Source organism: Protopterus annectens, chromosome 12.part0, assembly GCF_019279795.1.
Source record: "Protopterus annectens isolate FY-2018-M chromosome 12.part0, PAN1.0, whole genome shotgun sequence".
Taxonomy (NCBI): domain Eukaryota; kingdom Metazoa; phylum Chordata; order Ceratodontiformes; family Protopteridae; genus Protopterus; species Protopterus annectens.
Window position 1 is genome coordinate 1,083,376,405 of NC_056746.1, and position 25,196 is coordinate 1,083,401,600.

At 38.2% G+C, this 25,196-nt stretch overlaps 1 protein-coding gene across 4 annotated transcripts in view; it reads right to left on the minus strand.

Moving 5' to 3' along the window:
- Window positions 1-1,110: 1,110 nt before the first annotated feature.
- LOC122816986 (CMP-N-acetylneuraminate-beta-galactosamide-alpha-2,3-sialyltransferase 2-like) overlaps window positions 1,111-25,196 on the minus strand; it is a 721,670-nt gene continuing 697,584 nt past the window's right edge. For all 4 annotated transcript variants that reach the window (XM_044090098.1, XM_044090099.1, XM_044090100.1 and 1 more), the window contains one exon: window positions 1,111-1,401. In XM_044090098.1, coding sequence (XP_043946033.1) covers window positions 1,216-1,401 — 186 coding nt within the window. In that variant the 3' untranslated portion in view covers window positions 1,111-1,215. The remainder of the gene's footprint in view (window positions 1,402-25,196) is intronic.

Sequence of the window (25,196 nt, forward strand, 5' to 3'; positions counted from 1 at the left end):
CTCTGAGAGATTAAGTAATACATACCTTTCTCATGCACATTCAAGATAGCCTGACAGTATCAGAGATGAAAAACATATTGCTGCTGTGGAGAAAAGAGTGATCTCAAAAAATACCAGACTAGTAGCAACTCTGAATAAGTGCTAACTTTCCTTAAAAACTAAGGCTTTATTCAGAAGCCTGTATATTAAATCAGATTATAATTCCTGTTAATAAAGAGGAGTAAACAAAATTAAATGTTTTTGGATTATACGACTATAAATTCTGAAATGCAGCAAATCAATGATAATTGGCAACTCAAACATCTGTCACTTTGTGTTTGTCATGTCTTCACTTCCCGCCCTCCCACCTTTGATCAAGTGCATGCAAGGTGACGACATTACTTTTCTAATTTGTTTCATTGCAGGAGATGTGACATTAAACCAAAAAGATGCATCATTTGAATCTGTAAACACCTTGTGGAAATGGACCATCTTCTGTTTATGATGATAACATTTGAGTCAAATCATATTACACTGCTTCTGTACATTTCACATTTTGTGTGAAACTGCATTGCTGTAGTCCAAATGCAGATATTTTGTATTCAGATCAATTATCCATTATTCACAAAAAGGTTGTTTTATAGGGAGGAGTGTGCTAGTACTGAATGCAGGGTATACTTCTGAACTTTGAAAATAAGCACCAACTTACCTGATATCAAATTGTTCAAATATATGATAAAGTGCTTGTAACAGCACTGTTACGGAGTTTATATGTAAGCTTTCCATCAATGTTAATGCCATAAAAGAGGCAACTGGAGCAAAGAAAATTAATATACCATTATATTTCTTTTTCTGTTCATTTTTTTATGCACTTGCATTTTTAAACAACACCCTTATGGTATGAAGTTGATTTGACTTGATCATTAATTATCTGCAAACTAAAAAAAATGTTATATTTTGAAAGACAAAGTCAATATTGGAGAAACATCTCATTTCTTTTCTTTGGTGAAAATGCAATGTGATTTTATATAAAAGAGTTATGTGGCTGTATATATTTTTCCTGAGGAAAAAACACAATATAGCCCTTGATGGTCAGCAGACAGGAGGGGAGAAAACACAAAGAAAAAACACTACCTTTTATTATATTTATTTTGATAAGTTTCACAAAATTAACTTGGCACCTTAAGAAATCAGATATAACCTTCAACTCTGTTTAAACAAAGTTAATACTGTATTTCAATATTTCACATTGGTTTCATTGTAAAAAGTAATCTTTCCTTCCTCAACTAACTTTCTGATAATTTCCATTTCAAACTTTGCATCATGCACTCCTGTTTTCTGGAATGCTCCAGCATGCTTGTTGTTTTCCCAGTAGTGATGCCAGCTTCCTTTTCTGTCTGCACCAAAGCCAAATACAGATACCTGAAAAGAAAGCAAAATGTTAGGGTATATACTTTTAAAAGTATATGCAATCATACATGCTTGGAGGTAGAAAACAAGTAGCTGGAGAATGGATTACCAGCACCATCAGTCTATATACTTACTGCCGCATGAAAACTGTTGATATTGATCTGCTACCTCAGTGCATCAACTGCCAAATGCAATGGAATAATGCACAAATCTGATAAGAACAATATCCACTTCAGGAAATCTGTTATACTCCAGAGCAAATCAGTGTCAGAAACAAAAGGAAAAAGGACGTTAATATGTCAGCTACAATTTTGCATTCCAGTGTATGATTTATAATATAGTGTGGTAATGTTTCTCACTCAGTTAGCGTAACATTGCTTTATACTCCAGGTAACAAGTCTGTAATAAGCAACCTATTAAATTCAAGTGGTACACTTAAAGTCACTGAATATGAGCTTCAGTAAATTTATATAATCTCTTGGATTAATGAAACATGATTCTTAAATGTTGCAACTGCTGGAGACATTTTATGCATTTGTACTGTGGTGGTGGTGCTGAGGTAGCGTTGTCACCTCACAGTTACACGTTGCCCGTTCGATTCTCAGTTGGAGCGTCTTCTGTATAGTGACATGCGTGAATGGGCGTTCCTTCATTGAAGGTTGTGCATTAGGCCCGGCAAGACAGTACATAAAAATCTACTGCCAATCATTAGCGGACCGGAGTTCCGCTGTGGCGACCCCTAACCGGGAAAAGCCGAAAGACAGAAACAAACATTAGCAAAAGCATCTTCAGCTGACATATATGGGGCACCTCTCATTTTAAGGAAAATGTTGCTTTTTACCATTTAGATAGCTATGTGGACATGACACATTAGTTTATGTTCTTCAGACATTCAAAAGTAATGGCTTTGAGCTATAAGCATCCATAGATTTATTGTAGTTCAGTTTGTAGTTTTCATCAAACTCTGTTTGCAATATTGTCCAATACTTATGGGGTTTACAACTGTGTAGGCTCCATTAAGTCACTCTTTGTGTTTAACTGGATTGTGAACAATATTCTACAGCAAATGTTAAGTTTGCCAGTCAACAGTTTAGGAAAGATAAAATGGTGGAAACAACATTGCTGAGGACTAGCAGCACTGCTCCCTGTGCAGAATACATGTTGATATGTTTTTATTTAAACTAGAGAAATATTCATGTGTTCCAGTGTTGTTACATACTGGTTGAAGGCAAGGCGGAATAAACAGCTCACTAAAACAGAGGGTCACTGTAATCTCCTAATACAGAAAAGGTGATGCTAAAATCTGTCCTGCAGGGTTTCTGTCTGCATAGTTTAGTCACTTGAGTGTTTCTAAGGCTTCATAATAGAAATACAGTCTTTGTGACAGAATGTTCACATAAAAATACAGTAAAAACTGTGCCAAGCATGTATTAAACTTTGGTTAAAGTTCATCTCTCCCTTTCTCCAGTAAAAAATGGTGAGATTCCTTTAAGCAACTCCTGACTGTGGCTTCTCAAAAATTATCTTTTTTTTGTAAGACAAACTGTCCATCATTCATAGAACTCTAATTTCTGACTGATAGCATCTTCCTTAGTAGAGAATGTGGGTTTCCTAGACTTCAATTAATTGAATTTCAGCTATTTTCCTATATCATTTATTGAGGGAAATTTGGCTGTAAAGGTGAGTTTCCTAAAAATTCTCAGTCTGACCCATCATTAAACAGACATTTAGCAAATTATATTTTCTATTCAGTATTTTGTTATAAAGATTGAAAACATTTAGCAAAGACAGGATACTTTAGAAGATAATTGTATACATCAAAATTACATACTAAAGAGTTTAGTTCAATACCAGTGTCTGCAAATTAAATACAAGAAGTTATACTTTGATAAAATTGACAATAGGCTTTAAGAAGAAGAACTCCAAACTGACTTTCTTATTAAATAAAATAATTTGTTAAAAGACTTGGAAAGCAATGTAGGAGAAATAATGTACAAATCTATGGAGTGCCAGAGAAAATAAAAGGGGACAATATGATTTAGTTTCTGTTAAGAGAAAAAGTTTTAAAACATACTGTTATTTGTCTTTTTCTCCCATCTAGCAAAATGAATATGCTATTTGCTGAAGTGTTGGTAAGAAAAGGTCATTGAACCATGTTTATTAAAGATGGGCTTTACCTATGATAGATGTAGTTTGCTTATGAACTTGAATAACATCTGTTTTCTATACTTCTGAATAAAGAAAGCTAATTGCAGTTAAATGAAAGCTTGGTAAAAGGACGCAAGGCTGAGTAAGAGTTAATTTACTGAGGCAGGCTGTGTGTCCTGGAAAATTCCAGCTACCACTGTTGAACTAAGTATTCTGTACCTTTTTAAACATTCTACACTAGCTGTGGTTTTGAGGTAAAGCATTCTTTTCTGAGGTAATTTGTGATCCTAGATGTTTTTCATAGCCAACTGTCAACTGTCAGAAATGTAACAAAAGCTATTTTGGCTAGTGACAAGAAAGTATAAAAGTTGATGTCAGTAAACAAGCTGATCAGATTGAGATCATCTTGGCCAACATGCTGCTGTAATCTGGTTAGCTGCAAATAAAGAAGTTTTTCATCACCTGAGGCAGATGTGACTCGCTTGAATTTTTTCTTCTGACATTTTGGTCCTTCGGACCGGAAACCTCTACGAAGATACGGATCAGACCGACAGAGAGACCGAAAAACCTGCGCAGGTGAGGGTTTCTTATCTTAAGATTCCCTCGACAGAAAGCCCTCCGACTGATTTGTCGTTGGAAAGAGGCCGGCCGCTCTCTGATCCCTATCTGAGGGACGGTTTCCAAACCAAAAGGGGAAACGGAGTCTCATCTGGTTCAGGTAGGATGAAAACAATTTTCTTTTAATTTAATTTAACCTTGTCGACAGGGGTTTTCTTTTTAGTTAAGGGTGGGTAGGAATAATTGTCAAGATTATTTTGTTAGGATTACTTGTTATTTTGTTAGGATTACCTGTTATTTTGTTAGGATCCCCGTTAAGATAACCCCATTTTGTAATAAGCCCTGTAAAAATAATTTTGATGCAGTCCTAAAATATATAGTCCTAAAATAAGAAATCTAGGGAAAACATGGGTTCAAGTTGCTGCAAGTGTGAGAGTGATGCCTGTTTAAATGTTGATGCTAAGTATATGAAAAGTTTATACAAAAATAATGTTAAATTTTTGAAGAAGTGGAAGTTGAAATATGATTTTGATGGTACACTGAATAAGAATGCCTGTGCAAAATTGGTTAGAGATTTGAAAAGAGATGCAGGAACTAGAACTAAAAAGCAGAGACAATTGGGATTTCCCCAAGCACAAAAATGGTTAGAAAAAGCAAATAAACGAGCTATAAAAGAAAAACAGTGTCAGGAAAAACAAAAAATAAATCAAAAGGGATCACTGCTGCCAAGTGGAAAAGTACCTTTATTTTTAGATAAGGAGGATGAGCATAGAGTTTGTGCAGTACAAAGGCAGGCAACCGCCCCACCGTATGGTGAAATTGCTGCTGCCATACCGGGGGAACCTTCTCAATATCAGTCTGAAGATGTGGGATCTGTACAGCAGGGTGGGTTATTAGCTGCTCAAGGAAATGTTGTGACCCCTCCAATTTACCCACAAATTCCCATAGTACCTAAGGTTGCTTTGCAACAGGTAGGCCAACCTATGCAGTTAAGGTCAGGACCAGCAGGGCAAGGACGTTGGGCTATTAAACTTTCTGACCATTCAGAAGCTCTTCCCTTAATACAAGTTGCAAACCCACAAGCAAGAGATGTTGGACAAGAACCAACTATTTTAGTTTATCGTCCCTGGGCTAGAGAGGATATAAAACGAGCTACGGATGGTATTCCTCATCCCAAGGTTAATTTTCAAAAGTTTTCTGAGGACATAGTTGGTATGCATTTAAGTTATCATCTAAATGGTTTAGAAGTAGAACAAGTAGTGCGACAAATCTTAGGTCCAGATTGGCACTTAGTTTGTGGTACTTGGACATGTAAGGCAGATGACGGCACTACATTAAAGCATAATTCTGGGATGTTAGACACACGAGTCACTGATCTGTTAAAGAGAATTTCTGATAAGTGGCATCCAAGAGCAGATTGGACAGTAATAAATCAGTGCATCCAAAATGATGATGAATCTGTGGATCATTATATTGTAAGACTGACAGAAGTGTTCAATAACCATTGTGGAATGATAATTCCGCAGGATCAGACTAATGATAGTCCGTATGAACAGCAATTGAAAAATGCTTTTCTTAAACGTTGTAAGGCTCTGATAAGTAGTTTTATTACTAAGCACATGGTAGATCACAGAACATGTAGACTGCAACCTTTGTTTGAATATGCACAGCATGCTGAGCGACATTTTAATCTAAAAAAGAAAAAGAAAGTACAAGTGTTAGAAGTGGGGGATGATGGTGGGATATTCTTAGTACAGGACCAAAGGGGGCAAGGGCGCCGTGGTGGCATAAAAAAAGTGGGGGCCCGCAATGGGACACGTTAAATGAACCAGGTGGATATTCAGCCTATAGGGAAAGGTTAAAACGTGGAGAATGTTTTAAATGTGGTAGACGTGGGCATTTCGCTGCCGACTGTGAAGAGTGGCAACATCCCCCACAGCTTACGAACAAGGGCTCCGCATGACTATATGATAGTAAAGAAAGGCGCCATCTTCATTATGGGGATAATGAAGAGGCAGACACTCTCTATGATGAATTAGTAGATGCAAGAGTGAGAACAAAACACCACGAAAAATGCCTTCAATATGATTAAAATCTCTTCAGCATAAAAAAGTTCCAATCCACAATATCATAAAAACGAAGACCATTTATTGTAGAAAATAGGATAAGCGCTTTCACGTAGTGCAAGCTACGCTTCATCAGATACAGTCACATAAATCCACTCACTCTTAAATACAAAATGTAAAATGTTTTGGCGGGCTCATTAGTATACTCATTATTCAATGTATCAATTACTCAAAAGCAATAATTGATTAATTAACGTTGAACTGCAAACACTCCATTGTAACTTAATGACAGATCACAACATTAAGTATTGTTTGCGATGCATAAAAGACGCTCATCACAAAACAGTAAGCATAAATATTTAAAAGATATTTAAAAAATAAACAGTTCACATTGCTCAAAAGAACGCAACATCCTACCACAATGATAAGCCCCTGAACTGGTAATTCAACACTCAAAAATAACAACTATGCATAGAAACTAACATATCTACATCCATTAGAAGTCTCCAATGTTCTGATTAACGGAACATAGCATCATTCATAATTCTGCTAAAGATCTTACCTGCTTCTGGCACAAATGAAGCATCAGCCTATAATATATCCTCAGTCCATAGAATGCTTCAGTATACAGATTCATTATAAACAAGAACTCAATGCGAAAAACTCTGCTCACACAGTTGGCAGCATATAGTTTGCAAGCATCAAAGTGCGACGAGCACTGACCTGCATGTAAAAGTATGCCTCTGGGTCCTAGTGTTAGTTTTATTTTGGCAAGTCACAATCTCACTCAAAAATGAATCCCAAACACTTTTCAGTATTGTATAATACATAAGAAAGGCGTGCAAACGCTCAGTGCCTGAAATGTATACGGAAACTAAGAAAAAAGCAAAAAGAAAAAACAAAAAGCATGATGAAAATGGTAGTAAAATCTAAAAAGAAGTGTGCAGACTATCTAACTATTCGATGTAAGCAACCCATATGCACTGTCATATCCTATGTGTTATTCAAAGTGAATGACAGTGCATGAAAAATCCATGTACTAGAAATGAAGTTACATCTATAAAAATCTGATATAAGTCTAGATGTAACAAAACTCAATAAAACCAAAATAGAGGTCCAAGAATGCCTAAAATGGCTAAAAGTTATCCTTACATCAATGTTCATGATGCACAGAAAACATGGTAGACTTTGTGAGGTATTGTCATCTGTCGGCAAAAGAATATTAAAATGTTGGCAAATATGCCAGCATAAAGAATATTGAGAATGCAACTAACTAGTTGCTTGAAAAAGCTACTTCCTTCCAACTAGTACCGGTTTCAAGGAGACACAACTATTTAGCCCTGGTGATAGATGTGCTGCTAATTTCAAAATCCAGTACAACTCAGCTTTCGCTAATTCATTATTGGTGTCACCCCCTCTTACCTTCTTATTTATTATTTGTAGGATTCTAAAGGTGAATGAATGCATATTATGTTCTTTCACATGTCTGGCTAATGCATTAGTTTCATCCAATCTGTTGATGTCATGCTGGTGATCATAAATGCAATCCCTCAGCCTCCTTTTGGTTAATCCTACATAGAACTCTGTACAGAGGGAGCAAGTAGCTAAATACACCACGTTTTTGGTGTTACAATTAGCATAATGGCTAGGTCTGTAGACATAGTCCATAAGGGGATGTTGGAATATTTGTGTCTTACTGAGGTACTTACATCTAGGGCAATTATGACAAGGATATGTACCCTTGCTCATTATGTCTCCAAGTAATAACGAACTGGGCTGCGTCACATTTGTGACCTGCTTATCATTACAAAGTAACATCTTAAGATTATCACTGTTCTTATAGCAGAATCTGGTTGCTCTCCTACAACTTTTCTAACTTGTTCGTTAACAGTTAAGACATTCCAGTTCTTTCTTATCACATGTCTAATCCTTTCCACATCACTAGTGTACTTGGTAACATAGTCCATTCTGTGGCTATTAGATTTACAGTATCCACTGTTACCCATATAAGTTGATTTGTTCTGCAGCCCTGCTCCTCCCTTGGTTACAGATTCTATTTCCCCAATGATTTCTTGTCTTATTCTCCTAACCATGTCCATATTATAGCCCCTTGCTCCAAACAAGGACTCCATCTTACTCGCTTCATTCATCATGTCACATCTATTCTTACAAAGTCTGGAAATCCTTGTGAATTGGCTTCTCACTATGCCTGGAAAAATATGTGGTGGATGCATGCTGTCGGACACAAGTATGGCATTCCTCCATACCGTCTTCCTATAGAGTGTGGATGTAACTGTCCCTTCATCAGTTAGTCTCAATGTTACATCTAAAAAATTAATCTGTTGGTGTGAGCATTCCATAGTGAATTTTAGGAAGTCCGTGGTGGTTTCCAAATATCTTAGAAAACTGGCAAAATTCTCAGCCGTACCTTCCCATATTATTATTATGTCATCTACAAAACGTCGATAGTATTTGATGTTTCTATATGACTCATGTGGAAATAGAAATGACTTCTCCCACCAATATACCACTAAATTGGCATAGGTGTTGGCACAGGGAGTGCCCATGGCCACTCCCCATGCCTGTAAGAAGTATCTGTCTCCAAACAAAAAGACATTGTTGTTAAGAACTATGTCTAATAACTGACAGATCAGTATGACCCTGTCGTTAGAGAAGGTAGTTTCTTTGTGTAGTAATTCCCTAATGTACTGTATTCCAATTTCATTGGGGATGGAAGTAAACAACTTCTCTACGTCCATAGTAATCAAGAGATATTGTGCCTTGGCCATGTCTAAGCTTAAATCATTAAGACTCTCTAGAAGATGGTAAGTATCCTTTAAGATGGTAATACTGTTGTCAACAACAGGTCGTAGGACATGGTCCAGGAAGGTGGATATGTGTGCAGTTACCCAACCTTCCCCTGACACTATAGGTCTCATTGGTATCGGCCATGTCTCTTTATGGATTTTGGGAAGCCCTTTCACTATCGGTATGACTGGGTAAGATTTCAAAAAATACTCATATAATTCCACACTGATCTGTCTGCATAATAACAAGTCATAGATGTTATCATTCACTGTTTGCATAATATTAGATACTTGTTCAACAGATATATTCACATAGGTCTTAGTGTCAGAAAGCAACGCATCCATACATTTCACATATTCGTCAGTGTCCATAACCACAACTCCCCCCCCCTTTTATCAGCAGGTTTCACTATTATGCTTTTCTCATTCTTTAGTCCAACTAAAGCAAGATTTTCATTAACATTGAGATTATGAAACCTTCCTTTCTTTTTAGTCTTATCCAAAAACAGTGTATAGAAGTCCTTTTCACATAAGTCCAGGAAGCATTCCACCATAGGATGTGGTGGTGGCATGAAAGTACTCTTGTTCTTGAAGGGGAATGGAGATATGATAGTACTGTCATTGTCTTTGTCTTTAGGAAAGAACAACTTCAGGCAAACACGCCTGCAAAACATTCTTAGATCAATCAAAGTTTCCTCTAAGGTGGATCGAGCTGCTGGAACAAAGGTAAGCCCTCTGTCAAGAAGGCTAAGCAAATTGCTGTCAAGACTAGTACTTGAAAAATTATAAACCAAAGAAGTCAGTACCTGGTCTTCCTGCTGGGTCCATTCCTTTCCTCTGAGTACTTGCATTTCTTTGGCCCCCTGTCGTTGGATCGACCCCTTTGCTGTTGAACTGGTTTCTTTCGGTATGGTAAAAAAGAAGGGGAGGGGGCTCCCAAAGTGATGTTAGTTTTCGGTATAGCTCCTGGATTGCGATATCCCTGTAGGGCTTCCTGATTAGGGGGAGGTGTACCTGTGTTAGACACATCAATGGGATCCAGGCTGCTGACCCTGGTACAGGACACATCAGCCTGAATACTGGGACAAGTATTACTTGCTGTCAATGACAAAGTGTTCGAAGCTCCGGTTTCTCTTCCTGTGGCATTGGTGTTGTTGGCATGTGGTGGAGATGTGGGGCGGTCCTCGTATCCCCTAGGCCAAACAAACACATGGCCATTCTGGAAATCCAAAAAGTCTCTCCTCAACTTACGTTGTTTAGTTTTGCCCAGTCCGTCACTAAAAGACTTTACTTGTGCAAAGACTGAACAAAGTTTGTCTCTGCAATAATCAGAGGTAAAACATTCTGTTAATCTCTTGTAAGGCAGATGACGGCACTACATTAAAGCATAATTCTGGGATGTTAGACACACGAGTCACTGATCTGTTAAAGAGAATTTCTGATAAGTGGCATCCAAGAGCAGATTGGACAGTAATAAATCAGTGCATCCAAAATGATGATGAATCTGTGGATCATTATATTGTAAGACTGACAGAAGTGTTCAATAACCATTGTGGAATGATAATTCCGCAGGATCAGACTAATGATAGTCCGTATGAACAGCAATTGAAAAATGCTTTTCTTAAACGTTGTAAGGCTCTGATAAGTAGTTTTATTACTAAGCACATGGTAGATCACAGAACATGTAGACTGCAACCTTTGTTTGAATATGCACAGCATGCTGAGCGACATTTTAATCTAAAAAAGAAAAAGAAAGTACAAGTGTTAGAAGTGGGGGATGATGGTGGGATATTCTTAGTACAGGACCAAAGGGGGCAAGGGTGCCGTGGTGGCATAAAAAAAGTGGGGGCCCACAATGGGACACGTTAAATGAACCAGGTGGATATTCAGCCTATAGGGAAAGGTTAAAACGTGGAGAATGTTTTAAATGTGGTAGACGTGGGCATTTCGCTGCCGACTGTGAAGAGTGGCAACATCCCCCACAGCTTACGAACAAGGGCTCCGCATGACTATATGATAGTAAAGAAAGGCGCCATCTTCATTATGGGGATAATGAAGAGGCAGACACTCTCTATGATGAATGTCAGAACACTCTAATGGAAGGGCGAGATTGTGACTGTGAAGTCATAAACCTGGCAAAATTTGGGTATTGCTATGCATCTAGATCAAAAACCTATGATAGAGTTTTTGGTTGAGGGACAAAAAGTGGAGTTTTTATGTGATTCAGGTGCATCGCGTACACTTTTGGGTCCAGCAGTTCTGCCTCCGAACTGCGAAACAGATGAGTTTGTCCTTGTAAAAGTGGCAAATGGGAAAATCTATAAGGAACCACTGTCTCATCCTCTACTGTTCACAGATCCGCAAACAAACCAAACTGTTAGGTGTAGGGTAATTATATCAAAATTTTGTCCAGTTAATTTGCTAGGAAGAGATTTGATGCATGTGTTTGGAATAGCAGCAATTCCCACACCAAAAGGTATTGAGGCAAAAAGGTTAGCGGATGGCTTAGTAGTACAGGGAGTACAAGACTTGTTTTACTGGTATAGCCTAGACTTGATTTCAGATGGCCCGGGGAGGGTTGATACAGAGTCAATCAATCTAGCTCTAAGTAAATCTAGGAGCGGGTCACCGCAGGTTGCAGTGCACTTACATTGTACAATGTTCTATAAGGCCCCTGGTCTGGATAAAGAATTTGAAAAATAATTCTTTAAGCACAAGTGTGCAAGGATAATTTTGAATTATATGTTTTGGGATATGCAAGGTAATACAGTAGTAACCTGTACTTTGACTAAGGAAATGAGTTCTTTATATCTCTCAAGTTATAGACCGCATGTTTCAGTTACTAAAGCAGTGGGGACACATTGGGTAGATTTGGCGAAAAAGGTAACGATTTGGAACACAATGTCTGAAAGTCAGTTGAAAGATCAACAGATCCAGGTACAAAGATTAAATTGGGTGACTTGGGCACGACCAAGTGTGCACCTCAGGGATGATAAAACAGAAATGGCATGACAAATCCTCCTAACTCAAGAGGAAGATAGTGCATTAAGTGCCTTTCCTGTAGATTTATGGTCAAAAGGTAAAGGAGATGTAGGATTAATGAAAACAGCAGGTGAAGTTTGTATAACTGCAAAGTCAGGTTTTAGACCTCGTAAGCACTAATATCCACTAAGTAAGCAAGCAGAGGAAGGAATTAAACCAGTTATTGAACAGCTAAAACAGGTAGGAATTCTTGTTGAATGCCCAGATTCACCCTGCAATACTCCGTTGTTTCCTGTAAAGAAACCGGATGGGTCATGGAGGTTGGTTCAGGATTTACAAGCAGTTAATTCAGCTGTGATCCCAAGAGCACCGGTGGTCCCTGACCCCTATACATTACTTAATGATTTACTACCTCAGCACAGATATTTTTCTGTCATAGATATAAGCAATGCCTTTTTCTCCATACCACTACATAAGGAGAGTAGATTTTGGTTTGCATTCACTTTCCAAGGTAAAAGATACACCTGCACCAGATTGCCACAGGGTTATTGTGAGAGTCTGACAATATTCGCACAGGAAATGGCTGTGAATTTAGCTCAGTTTGTTCCCCCAGAGGGAAGCCAGGTTCTGTTGTATGTAGATGATATTTTATTGGCCTCACCCATGCAGGAAAGTTGTAAAAAGGATACCCTAGCCCTTCTTAGTTTTTTAGCTGAGCAAGGACATAAAGTAAATAAAGAGAAGTTACAATTGTGGAAAGCACAAGTAAAGTACTTGGGTTATTTAATCTCGCAGGAAGGTAGACAATTGGAAAATAAAAGAAAACAAGCAATTCTTGAAGCACCTATGCCTACGACTAAGCAGGAGATGATGTCATTTTTAGGTGTGACTAATTTTTGTAGAAGTTGGATTCCTAATTATGCTGAAGAAGTAGGGCCATTGACCGCACTGATCTATGACACTCCCATGGCAGCTAAAAGTAATATACAGTGGACAGATAAGGTAATACAAGCATTTAATAGAATTAAGCAATTGATAGCAGGATCCTCTGTTTTGGGTTTTCCGAACTATTCTAAGCAGTTTGTACAAATGGTTGATTGTAAGGGAGGATATATGACTTCGGTTCTGGTACAAGTACATGGGGATAAACAGAGACCGATAGCTTTTTATTCCTCCAGATTAGATCCTGTTGCAAGGGCATTGCCGCATTGTGTTCAAGCTGTAGTGGCAGCCGCCATGGCGGTGCAAGCCTCAGCATCATTAGTTTTGTTTCACCCATTAAAGTTGCGAGTTCCACATTCAGTAGTTACTATACTTTTGCAAGATAAGATAACCTTGTTATCTCCTAGTCGACATTTGTCGTGTATGACAGTGCTGCTGACACAGCCACATATGACCATAGAAAGATGTACTACTCTTAACCCGGCAACACTTTTGCCGACTCCAGAAGAAGGTACTCCACACGTTTGTTTAGAGAGCATTCATGACAAAGTACTTCCCCGACCAGATTTAACGGATATTCCGTTGGTAGATTCTGATCTTGTTTTGTTTGTAGACGGATCAGCAAAGCAGGACACTGTAGGAAAAACACTAGTAGGGTATGCTGTCACCACAGAAACTGAAGTTTTAGAAGCAAAAGGATTGTCAAACATTTATTCTGCACAAGCAGCTGAGTTAGTGGCTTTGACTCGAGTTTGTACCTTAGGGGAGGGTAAAAAAGTGACAATTGATACAGATAGTCAATATGCTTTCTCCACTGTACATGTTTTCGCTCAACAATGGAAGAATAGAGGAATGGTTACTGCAACAGGCAAACCAATAAATCACAGAGATTTAATTTTACAGTTGTTAGATGCAGTGCAATTACCACTTCAGATAGCGATATGTAAATGTTCTTCACATACTAACAAAAAAGATCCTGTCTCCAGGGGAAATGCTTTTGCTGATATGGCTGCAAAAAAGGCAGCTCAAGAAAATGATTTGCTTTTACATGACAATGATTTAGAGCCCAGACACCTCTTAGACTTAGAGACACTAAAACTAATGCAAACATTGACAACACAGAAAGAAAAATGTCGTTGGGTGAAATATGGTATCACTCAACAGGATGGGTTGTATAGGGCATCAGATGGCAAAATGGTATTACCCTCAAACCTTTTTAGGTATGCTGCATAGGTTAGCCATGGACCTGCCCATGTAGGAGTACAGACAATGGTTCAAATAGTGTCTAAGGTGTTTTGGTGTAAAGGATTTTCAACTTATGCAAAGCAATTCTGTTTATCTTGTTTATTATGTGCAAAGTATCATGCTCAGGGGGGAGTTAAAAATCTCAGCAGGCATTCCCTACCCCTCCATATCCATTCCACACACTCTGTATGGACTTTATTGAGTTGACACCTTCAGAGGGAAAAAGATTCTGTCTAGTTATAATTGATGCTTTTTCTAAGTGGGTAGAAGCTTTTCCAGTAAAGCATCCTGATGCACACACAGTAGCAAAGCTTTTGACAACAGAAATAATTCCACGATTTGGCCTTCCAAGGCGCATTTATAGTGATAATGGGTCTCATTTTGTAAACCAGATTGTTCAGAAGTTGGGTCAAGTGTTTCAAATTGATCTCAAGTACCATTGTGCTTACCATCCACAGTCAGCTGGACTGCTGGAGAGACACAAAGGTGTCCTGAAGAGTAAACTCCGCAAACTGATGGCAGAAATGCATAGATCCTGGACTGCTTGCCTTCCATTGGCACTCCTGTACATGCGAATCTCACCCTCCTACAAAGGACTTACGCCATTTGAACTTTTGTTTGGGAGACCATATTACGTCCCGCAGTGGCAAGGATTGTTGCCAGCGGAACGTGAGGGGGGTGAGGATCTGGCGGATTATATGAAGAAGCTGCTAAATGTCAAGTCTCTTGTAACCAATGACTCCTTTGCAGATTCCAGAAGTGAAACCTTGTTAAACGTGGCACCCGGGGACTGGGTGTGGATCCGAATTGTGAAGAGAAAGAACTGGTCATCCCCCAGGTGGAAAGGCCCATATCAAGTACTTATCTCGACACCTACAGCTGTAAAGATCGCAGAGAGGACTTAGTGGATTCATATCACCCACTGTAAAAAACTTAAGACTTTTCCTTCTACCATTGATGTTGGTCAGACTCCATCTGACCCCTGAGCGCAAAGTCTGACTACAAAGGAAGGATGGCCATATTCAACTGGTACTTGATGATGATTTTGGTGGTGAAAGTAAATATGACCATACGAGAAGGAACAGTTGTGAGAGAAAAAGGAATGGTGGTGCTGCAAGCGCAAACAAGTGTTACTACTGTGTTTAAGGTGAAACTTTGTAAAGGAATTTTGGACTGTTCTAAATGGAACAATAATGATTTCTTGACTCGTGCAAAATACTTGTGCAATAGAGACTGTAAGTCCTGGTCAAATGTTTGGTGGTCAAAAGATGTGAATGGACGGGAAACAAGTGGTGCAGTGATACCGGAGAAAGATAAAAGCAGGCAACAAAGAATAAAAATTGCGCATTTCCAAGGTACCGAAGTAATTACTATAACCATTGTGTCACCACAAGAAAGTGATTCAGGAGTATATGGAATCGAAGTGTCTCTTCCAGTTGGAACTGACCCTTTGGGGACCCTCCAACTTAAAGTACAAAGCCTTATAAATGCTACAAGTAAAGCAGATTTTGCCTTCACAGAAGAAGAACAACTGTTACTCGAGATGGGATTCGTACACCATAATGAATGGTTATCTTGGGTTAGATATAGTACCCGAGAGGCACAACGTGAGAACTGTATTTCCTGTGCTGAAGGTAAACAGCAACTAGCGACAGTCCCATTGATGCAAGATGAAGGTAACCTAACGTGTCTGTTAAAATTATTCTTCAACAAAACTGAAGATAAATGCAAAAATGAAACTCAGCGTTTTCCAGTCATAAGCAAAATTGAGAAACCGCCTACAGTGATTTCCTATCCAGGTTCGTATATGTGCATTTCCAGAGATGGCTCAGGAAAGAATTATGGCAATATGGGACAGAATTATTGCAATGTTACTGTGAATGGCAATGAGAATCCATTTCTGGAGAACCAAACTCATAGTTTAGCAGACGTTTGGTGGTTATGTGGAGACAACAAACTCAGATCAAGGCTTACGATTCCCTGGAAGGGAACTTGTGCACTTGCAAAGTTAATTCTGCCATTCTACATTTTCCCAGTTCCAGCAAGCAGTTTCGTAAGAGAACCTGAAATAAAGCAGAAGTGGTTGAATAAGAGAAAAAGAGAGGCACCGAAGCAATCTTTCGATAGCGGTGCCTACATTGATAGCATTGGCGTACCAAGAGGCGTGCCTGATGAATACAAAGCAATAAACCAAATAGCAGCTGGTTTTGCATCCATCTTTGTCTGGATTCAACCCAATAAGAATGTGGACTGGATCAACTACATTTACTATAACCAGCAGCGTTTTGTGAACTATACCAAAGATGCATTAAAAGGTATTGCTGAACAACTGGAGGCCACTTCGCAGGTGGCATGGCAGAATCGAATTGCGTTGGATATGCTCCTGGCCAAAGAAGGAGGAGTTTGCAGGATGTTTGGGACTTTCTGTTGTACATATATTCGAATAACACTGCCCTGATGGGAGCATCACTCGAGCTTTGAAAGGTTTGGAAATGTTATCCGAAGAATTGGCAGAGAACTCTGGGGTAAATAATCCCTTTACAGACTTTCTACAAGTGTGGTTTGGAAAATGGAGTCATCTCATCAGCAGTTTCCTGGTGTCCGTCGGAGTCGCTGTGGCTATCGTGGTGGTATGTGGTTGCTGTTGTATACCCTGTATCAGAGGTCTTCTACAAAGATTGGTTGATACTGCTGTTACGAAGATGATGTACCAGCAGTTGCAACAGACTGGTGAAAGTGAATACATTGAAATATGACTTTTGCAAATGTTTTGAAGTTTAAAAGTTTGTCTTGCAAATGAAGTAATGTATGCAAAGAAAAACTTAGTTTTTACCATATATTGCTGAAATAAAAAGACAAATAAAAGTGTTTTGAGGGGGGAAATGTTAAGAGAAAAAGTTTTAAAACATACTGTTATTTGTCTTTTTCTCCCATCTAGCAAAATGAATATGCTATTTGCTGAAGTGTTGGTAAGAAAAGGTCATTGAACCATGTTTATTAAAGATGGGCTTTACCAATGATATAGATGCAGTTTGCTTATGAACTTGAATAACATCTGTTTTCTATACTTCTGAATAAAGAAAGCTAATTGCAGTTAAATGAAAGCTTGGTAAAAGGACGCACGGCTGAGTAAGAGTTAATTTACTGAGGCAGGCTGTGTGCCCTGGAAAATTCCAGCTACCACTGTTGAACTAAGTATTCTATACCTTTTTAAACATTCTACACTAGCTGTGGTTTTGAGGTAAAGCATTCTTTTCTGAGGTAATTTGTGATCCTAGATGTTTTTCATAGCCAACTGTCAACTGTCAGAAATGTAACAAAAGCTATTTTGGCTAGTGACAGGAAAGTATAAAAGTTGATGTCAGTAAACAAGCTGATCAGATTGAGATCATCTTGGCCAACATGCTGCTGTAATCTGGTTAGCTGCAAATAAAGAAGTTTTTCATCACCTGAGGCAGATGTGACTCGCTTAAATTTTTTCTTCTGACAGTTTCTAATTACACAAGTTTCCAAAAGACTTCAGTTAACAGAAAAAAAAATGTGTAATTGAACTTAGAGAACTCACAAGTCTCCTGATAAAATCACAGCTAATCCTAATGCAACCCCTGGCTCTATTATCATTATAAAATTATGGTCTTGTTTGGATCATGAACTGGTAGTCAAATCATCCTAGAAAAGTGCTACAATTAAATTGGTAACAAAATGATACAATAGGTTAATGATTTTGCAATCAATACTATGGTGAAAAGAAAAATGTGCTAGCCTCTTATTAAACCTTTGAAAGCAAACAAGTATCAAATGCATTTACTGTTTCCTGTCAGGTTCAAGGAATTGCTGCCTACTGCAGAGGATGAGACTTCAGTTTCTTAGATAAAACATTTTCATATAGAAAAATAAGCCTATCTCAAGATGTAGATATAATGAACTGGAGTTATGGTCCTCTGAACAGGCACAGAGGATGAAAGAATCAGAAAACTGTCATTACCTCCAGGAAAGCTAAAGCTTCACAAATCTTTGCTGAAAAGAAGCGTGCAATGTAATGTGAAGTTTGTTCTAACTATTTGTGTTTAAAGGTCATTCCTTTTATTATGAAAGTGTTTATTTTATTATATTATTTCAAATATCAAGGGTATTTTCTTATTCCATTATGTGTCTACCTTTTTAAGAAGAGACAAAATAATAATAATCAGATAGTTTCTTTATTTTATATGTACATTGCTTCAATTACATCTTTATTTGCCTATTATTTAAAATTGTTAGATTTTTTTATGAAACCTTTCCCCTTTGCACATAATGCTCTGTAACTTTCCTTTCCTTTTTGCCATGCTAGAGAGTAAGGTCAGAGACTCCACAAAAATATTGTGATATAAATATTATTGAAGAAAAAAAAGTTCTTCATATGAATCACTGCTGCAGTAGCCTTAGCTCTATAGTTTGATCCTGCATAGGGTATAACAGCTGGCCAGCTTCCAAAGCTTAAGGGACCTTACACATACCTAAACAGTTACTCAGGTTTGGGTACCAAGCTCTTTAGAGCTTTCCTGTTGCAGAGAAGAATGCCATCTGTGGGCTTTCAAGCACTGACTGGTGGGCTAATGATGTTCTGTTGCAGGACTGATGAGTTTCCTTTGAATGAAAACCTTCCACATTAGTTCTTTCAACCTTCCTTCTCTAGTTTGCCAAGGATGTTTCTGCTCCTTCATCTAACTTTGTCAGAAAGAAACCAAAATAGTCTCAGCAGAATGCTGGTAAGCCGACATTTAAACAACAATGGTAGGGAGGTACCAAAACGAAACCCTCCCACAACAAAGGACAGACAAATAAGTCAGAATGACAATATGACAGATCTTGTCCCTCCTCTCCCTTCTATACTGGCAGTCCCTTATCACTTCCAGAAAGTGTGAATCTCCATTTCCCTCTTTTGCAACAGATTGTTTCAGATAAAAGGAGTTCTGAATGTTATCCATCTAAGATACAGATGGCAGTGCGAGGAAATTCCTACTTTCCAGGGGATTTCTTCTCATCTACCAGACCAAACATTTCTCTTTTCTCCTGTCTTTCTTCATATGCTGTCTCAGGGGGTAATAGAAGTTTTCCTCCTCCCCAGTTAGGGAAGGATTTTACTCAAGATGGGAAAAAAAGAATGTTGTAGTGCCAAAGAAAAAAAAAACTCTTGTAGACCATTTCTGGATCTTTCTTCCTGAACCAATTTGAGATCGTGCCCAAGTTCAAAATACTTTAATTTCACAGTGTGTTACCCTTTCTTTCTCATTTGAGTTTTGTAGTAACCATAGATTTCAAAAATGCTTATCATCACATTCCTTTTCATCCAGATTTCAGGAGTTTCTTAATATTTTGTGTGTCTGGATCACATTATCAGTTCTCTGTCTTTCCCCTTGGGTTATCCACGACTGAAGAGTGTTCACAAAGTGTCTGTTTCCTGTAATAGCCCACTGCAGGCTACAGGGTATTCACATTTTTCTATATTTAGACAACTTGGTTATCTTTGCATTTTTTAAGTGTCTGAAATCTCTCTGTTGGGTAAGAAGTCTCCCGCACGGGCTGGGATTCCAGGAGAACATTAAAAAGTCTTTCCTGACTCTGTCTTACTGGATTGTGTTTCTGGATTCCCTGCAAGACACCTCAGTACAAAGTGCTTTTCTTTCGCAGGAAAAAACAAATCTATATTTAGATCTATTTCAGGGGACTTCCACTCAGACTGCAGTCTCAGCAAAGGAATGTCTCAGGATTCTGGATCTCATGGTATCCATGATGAGAAAGATGCAATGGTATCTGAAATCACCTTGGTTGCAGCATCAACACCCTTTGTCTTTTCAAATTCCAATTCTAGGATTTTTGAAAAGGGAAATCATTTGATAGAGACATCAAATTTCTTAGAATCCAGGTCTCCCATTCTTCCTCCTGCTCCACTGCAGTCAATCACAACCGATACCTAAGACTTTTACTGGCGAGTAGTATCAGTGTTATAAAAGTTTAGGGTCTTTGGGACAAAAAAGACAGGCCAAAACACACAGACATAAAAGAGATGTTAACACTTGTAAATGCTCTCAACTCTCTAAATCCTCTGTATTCCCAGGAGCTCTTCAAGTGTTTACAGATAATAACACAGTGATGTGGTAAATAAAAAAGCAAGGGGGACCAGATGTTATCCCCCATACAGACTAGACACATTAACATGGGACATACTGCGGGGCAGGCAAGCTGAGCAGGACCAGGGCAGACGTACATAAATGGAAACTGAATTAGGGGTCTTCCATGATTTGATTCAGAATTCCTCAGGTGGACCTGTTGGCTCCTCTTTAAACAATCAGCTGGTGAAATTCTTGTTCCAGAACTCCATGCAAGAAAAATCAACTGGTAAAATTCTTGTTCCAGGACTCCACGCAAGAAAGCCTAGAAAACACATGCCTTTTCTTTTCCTTTAACAGGAATGCTCAAGAAAGCTTTTCTACCCTGGATGACAGGGACTTAATAACTTTTAGAAACTGTTTTGTGAGGATGTATGGCAGCTATTAATGGAGGCAAGAAAGTCTGCTTCTAGAAATTGTGCATTAGCAAATGGGAAAGGGTTTCTATTTGGTACCAACAAAAGAACCGGCACCCATATTGTTTATCTAGTTTTACAGTATTTGTGTGAGTTACTATCCTATGCCCATCTTATTCCTCTACCAAGGTTCATTTGTCTGCCATTCCAGCATGTCTGCCCATTGATCCCCTCTTTCAATGCAGTCTCATGCAAAAATGTTTGGGGGTTTGCAACCCCCGAGATCTTAATTTTGTGTTAGAGAAGTTCAAGCTCATCTGGCTGACTTGAGGTTCTTAACATGGAAAACAGTTTTGTTAATTTTTCTGACCTCTTTAAGAATAGTATCTAAGTTGCAAGCTCTTACAGTGGGTCATGTTTATTTTATCTTCTACACTGATAAGGTTTCTTTGAGAACTAGTACTTTTATTCCTAAAGTATTACCCGAATTTACCTAAAACCAATGTATCTATAGGTTCATAGGTAGGTACTAGGCCATTGGCCCTGGGGCCTATATCAGCCTAGCCAAAAAGGTATGCTGGCTTTCGCCACCCAAGAAAATCATTTTCCTGTGCCCCTGTCGAGCAGAGCCACAGAAGTGATCCCCAGCATGAATTTCTTATCGCCCATCCAATTATCAAGATTTTTCTTGAAGAGTGCTAATGAGGAGCTTTGTTTGATATAGCTAGGTAGTTTGTTCCAGAGTATGGGAAGTTTCTGGGACAGGAATCTATCCCTCCAGCATGTTCTATTTATTGTGGTGACAAGGTTTAGGTCCCTAGAGCGTGTAGCTCAGAGGGACTGGGATTTCTTTAAGTGGAGCATGTCCAACAGCTCTGTGTTTGACATAGCTTTGTATGTTAGGCAGAGATCGCCTCTGAGTAGGCGATATGCGATGGAGTAAATCTGGACTTTTTTGAGACGGTCTGCATAGGGCATCTGTTTGAGGCTGGTAATCCTCTTTGTGATGTATTTCTGTGGCCTTTCCAGTTGTTGTAGATGTCTTGTGAGGTGCATACCAAAAGGGGCACTGTATTCTATAATGGGTCTAATGAGTGACGAGTAGAGGGGAACAATGACCACTTTTTTCCTGGATGAGAAACCTTTTCTGATGAGGTGTGCCCTGTTTTCCTTCCAGAATCCAAAAATGACGGGGAAAGGATACTTCATACCTTGGATGTCCACAGACAACTCAAACACAATCTTGACAGAAAAAAAATATTTTAGAACTTCTGATCAGTTCATTTCTTGTGAAGGGAAGAGGAAGGGACAACCACTGTCAAAGCAGACTATTTCCAAATGGTTGTGTCAGGCTGTTACCTCTTGTTATTCCAACCACAGCAAAACTATTTCAGGGACTCTCTCAGGGCCTTGTCTTCATCTATGGCTTTCTGGAACAGGTGGGAATTTTAGAAACATTCTAGAAGCAGCAATTTCTTTCAATGTATATACATTTACAAAGCACTATAAACTATATTCCTTCTCCAAGTCTAGGACAGGCTTTGCTAGAACCATTCTCTAGGGGCTCCTGGGCCCTTCCCTTCCACACCCCTCCAGTTATTGTAAGCTGTACCTCCCTCCATCACGCTTTTTTTTTTCCAAGGTGTGGATGTGCATTTTTCTTTTCCTAACAATGTCCTCAGAGTGTAGCCTCCCTGTCTCTTTGACATGAAAGCCAAACCCGACTTTTTAGTCAGGTCAACTCAAGCTGACTAATAGTTTGGACAGGTGGAAGGTAACCTGAAGCTTTGGAAGCAGTGCAGCTGCTATATCCTATGGAAGATATAACCCATATAGCTCAGGCTACTGCAGCAGTGATCATTCAATCATCTACTGCTACGATGAGATTACTTCCACAGCTGTACTTTTCTTATATTTCTTTAACTGGGTAGATGGACTGGTCCTAGGACCAGTTTCAGTCATGACACAGATTAATTTCTTTGTTTTAAAGCTTAGCATATGAACGGTTAGTAATTTTAAGCCACAAAGTAAACAACAGTGTATTTCACAACACTGAAATGTGATTAACAAATTATTTATATTAAATGTAGTTCACATTAGAATAAGGAAAACAGAGAAAGAAAGTAAAAGATAGAATGGAAATTACATATGTACAACTTGCTATGTATAGTGGCACTACTGACAAAAGGGTCATGAGTACTTGTTTTAACCCGTTACTCTACAATTTGTTGAGAATAGGAACATAATGTAGGTTTGCTCAATTAGCCTTTCCTGTGAAGCACACACATTTGTAGTTATCCTTTAGGTGTAGTAGTAGTATTTTTTTTTTTTGTATAGTAAGTAATTTCCCTGAGTTAGAGGGCAGTTGCAATTGGAAGGAACTGTGTAAGAGGATAAATTGCATTCATTGTAATATCAGAATATTGTTTTTGTGGGGTGTAGGTAGGCCATATGAGGAGCTTTTAATGTAGTTTTTTTTTGGAGGGGGGCAGAAACATTGCTGTAGGATTTTGAATATTAAATGAAGATGTTTAATCTAGCTGTAATACATAAACAGCATGCCTTTTGGAAATTGAGGCAGTAATTTTAAATCTGGGAAGAGAAAGGGGCTAAGAGAGATTAATAACTTTATATTAACTTAGTTTGAAGGTACTGAATGTTGGCTGTGGACTTTAGAAAGAAGAGATGGAGTGCATATTCAAGTCTGGGTATCAGAATTTCTTTTTGCTATGACTTTTCAAGCATCTCAGGTAAGACAGAAGAGGATGCATGTGCAGCCGTTAGCTTAGTATTGACTTTATTGGCAATATTTTAAGTGTAGTTTTAAAATCTAGTTGTGGGGGGGGGGTCTAGAAATTGTCCATTCAACATATATACTGTTATACTAAGTCTATAGATTGGTTGTTGGGAGAATGCAAGTAAAGGGGTTTATCTTTAGAAAGTTTTTGTTAGGTTCGAAAGAGCATAGCAGCCATTTTATTAAAATTTACTGTAAGAAAGTTATTGCTTAGCCAGTAAATGAGTGTTGAAGTCCCGTTTCAACTGATTCTCTGTGTTGGGTTTAGTGGGGGATATCCTGATAAAATATAACATTTTCACCATAGAGGTCAGTGTTGGTAGAGCAGACTACAGCGTTGGTGTCACTGATGAATACTGAGAATAGTTTATTGTCCCATATACTGATCCAGAGGGACACTAGTAAAACAATACCTTTTCCCGAAATGGTTATGCCAGCTTTTTGAGTAAAAGTTCCCATAGAATCGGTTTATTGTGTTATAACCAAACCTCATGTTGAGAAATTTAGTCAAAATTTGGTGATCAACACTTTGGCATGCATGGCTTTGGTCCATAAAATAGCTCCAGTTAGCCTCCCTTTTACCATAGATGAAAAGGTCCTATCAGTAGTGGTCGAGAATAGATTCCTGTAAGTGTGTTATGGCTATTGGGGAAATTATGGTGGGAGTCCGTCAGGAGTCCAGACTTATTGAGATTAGTTGGTGTGCTAGTTTCTCCAAAATTTTAGTGCCAGGACATAGTATGGAGATGGGACAAAAGTTCTGTTCAGAGGATAGAGTAAGTTTTTAAACTTGCTTAAATGCTGACTTTTTTTTAATAATCTCTCATTGAAACTTCTGACACATTTTCACATTGGATTTCTTCTTTATGGTGAAATGTAGAGAATGTTTAGAGTTTCTCTGGGTAGCCTTCTCCCAGGCCTTTAGGCATCATTCCTTTATCCTGTTTTAACTTTAACATTCTTTTTTGTTATTGTCTGCAGTTTAGCTATTTTTCTTTCTTTCTTTTCTTTTTTTGACAACAGAAAAGTATGTCTTTGTGTAGTGTTCACTGTTCTGCTGTTTAACATTTCTCTGATGTTCTCTCACCTCTTAAAGTAAACTGTTTTAAAACAATCGCCTTTACAATATTATCCCTTTACTAACATTTCAGGCGTAAGCCTTCCAGATGCTTCCAGTACAACCTTCTTGATATGTTCCTTCTTTGTTTCTGTAGGTCTCCCCTTTTTCAATCTTTCCTATCTGTAGACCTAAGTTTATACTCACCAGATTGACTGTTTTGAATTCATTCACAAATTTTATTTGAAATGTAATTTTGACAAACCATTCAAAAAGAAATATTCTGGTGGCAATTTTAAGAGATTTCAATGATATTTTTATTAACTGGTTCTCTATTTGTTATTTTATTATATTGCATATTTTGAAATAGTTGTATTGTTTCTCACCCCCTTTTTATAAAAGGCTTTTAGAATTTTTGCTTTTATTGGTTGCTGTAACTGTGACATTTTTCTGTATTTACAAATGAAAGAAACAGCTGAGAATCTATCATACTGTTTAATGTTATGGTGCTGAATGCTTTCATGACTAAAGTGATATTTACTGTTATCAGGAACCATACATTAAAAAAATAAATAAAAAATGCAAATGTCTGCAATAAGGCAAATGCTTAGAATTGCCTTGGTGATTATCATGATGTGTTCAGAATTGACATTCGTCAGACCTTTACTCCATATATCTTTAGAGATAGGAAGACTAAGTT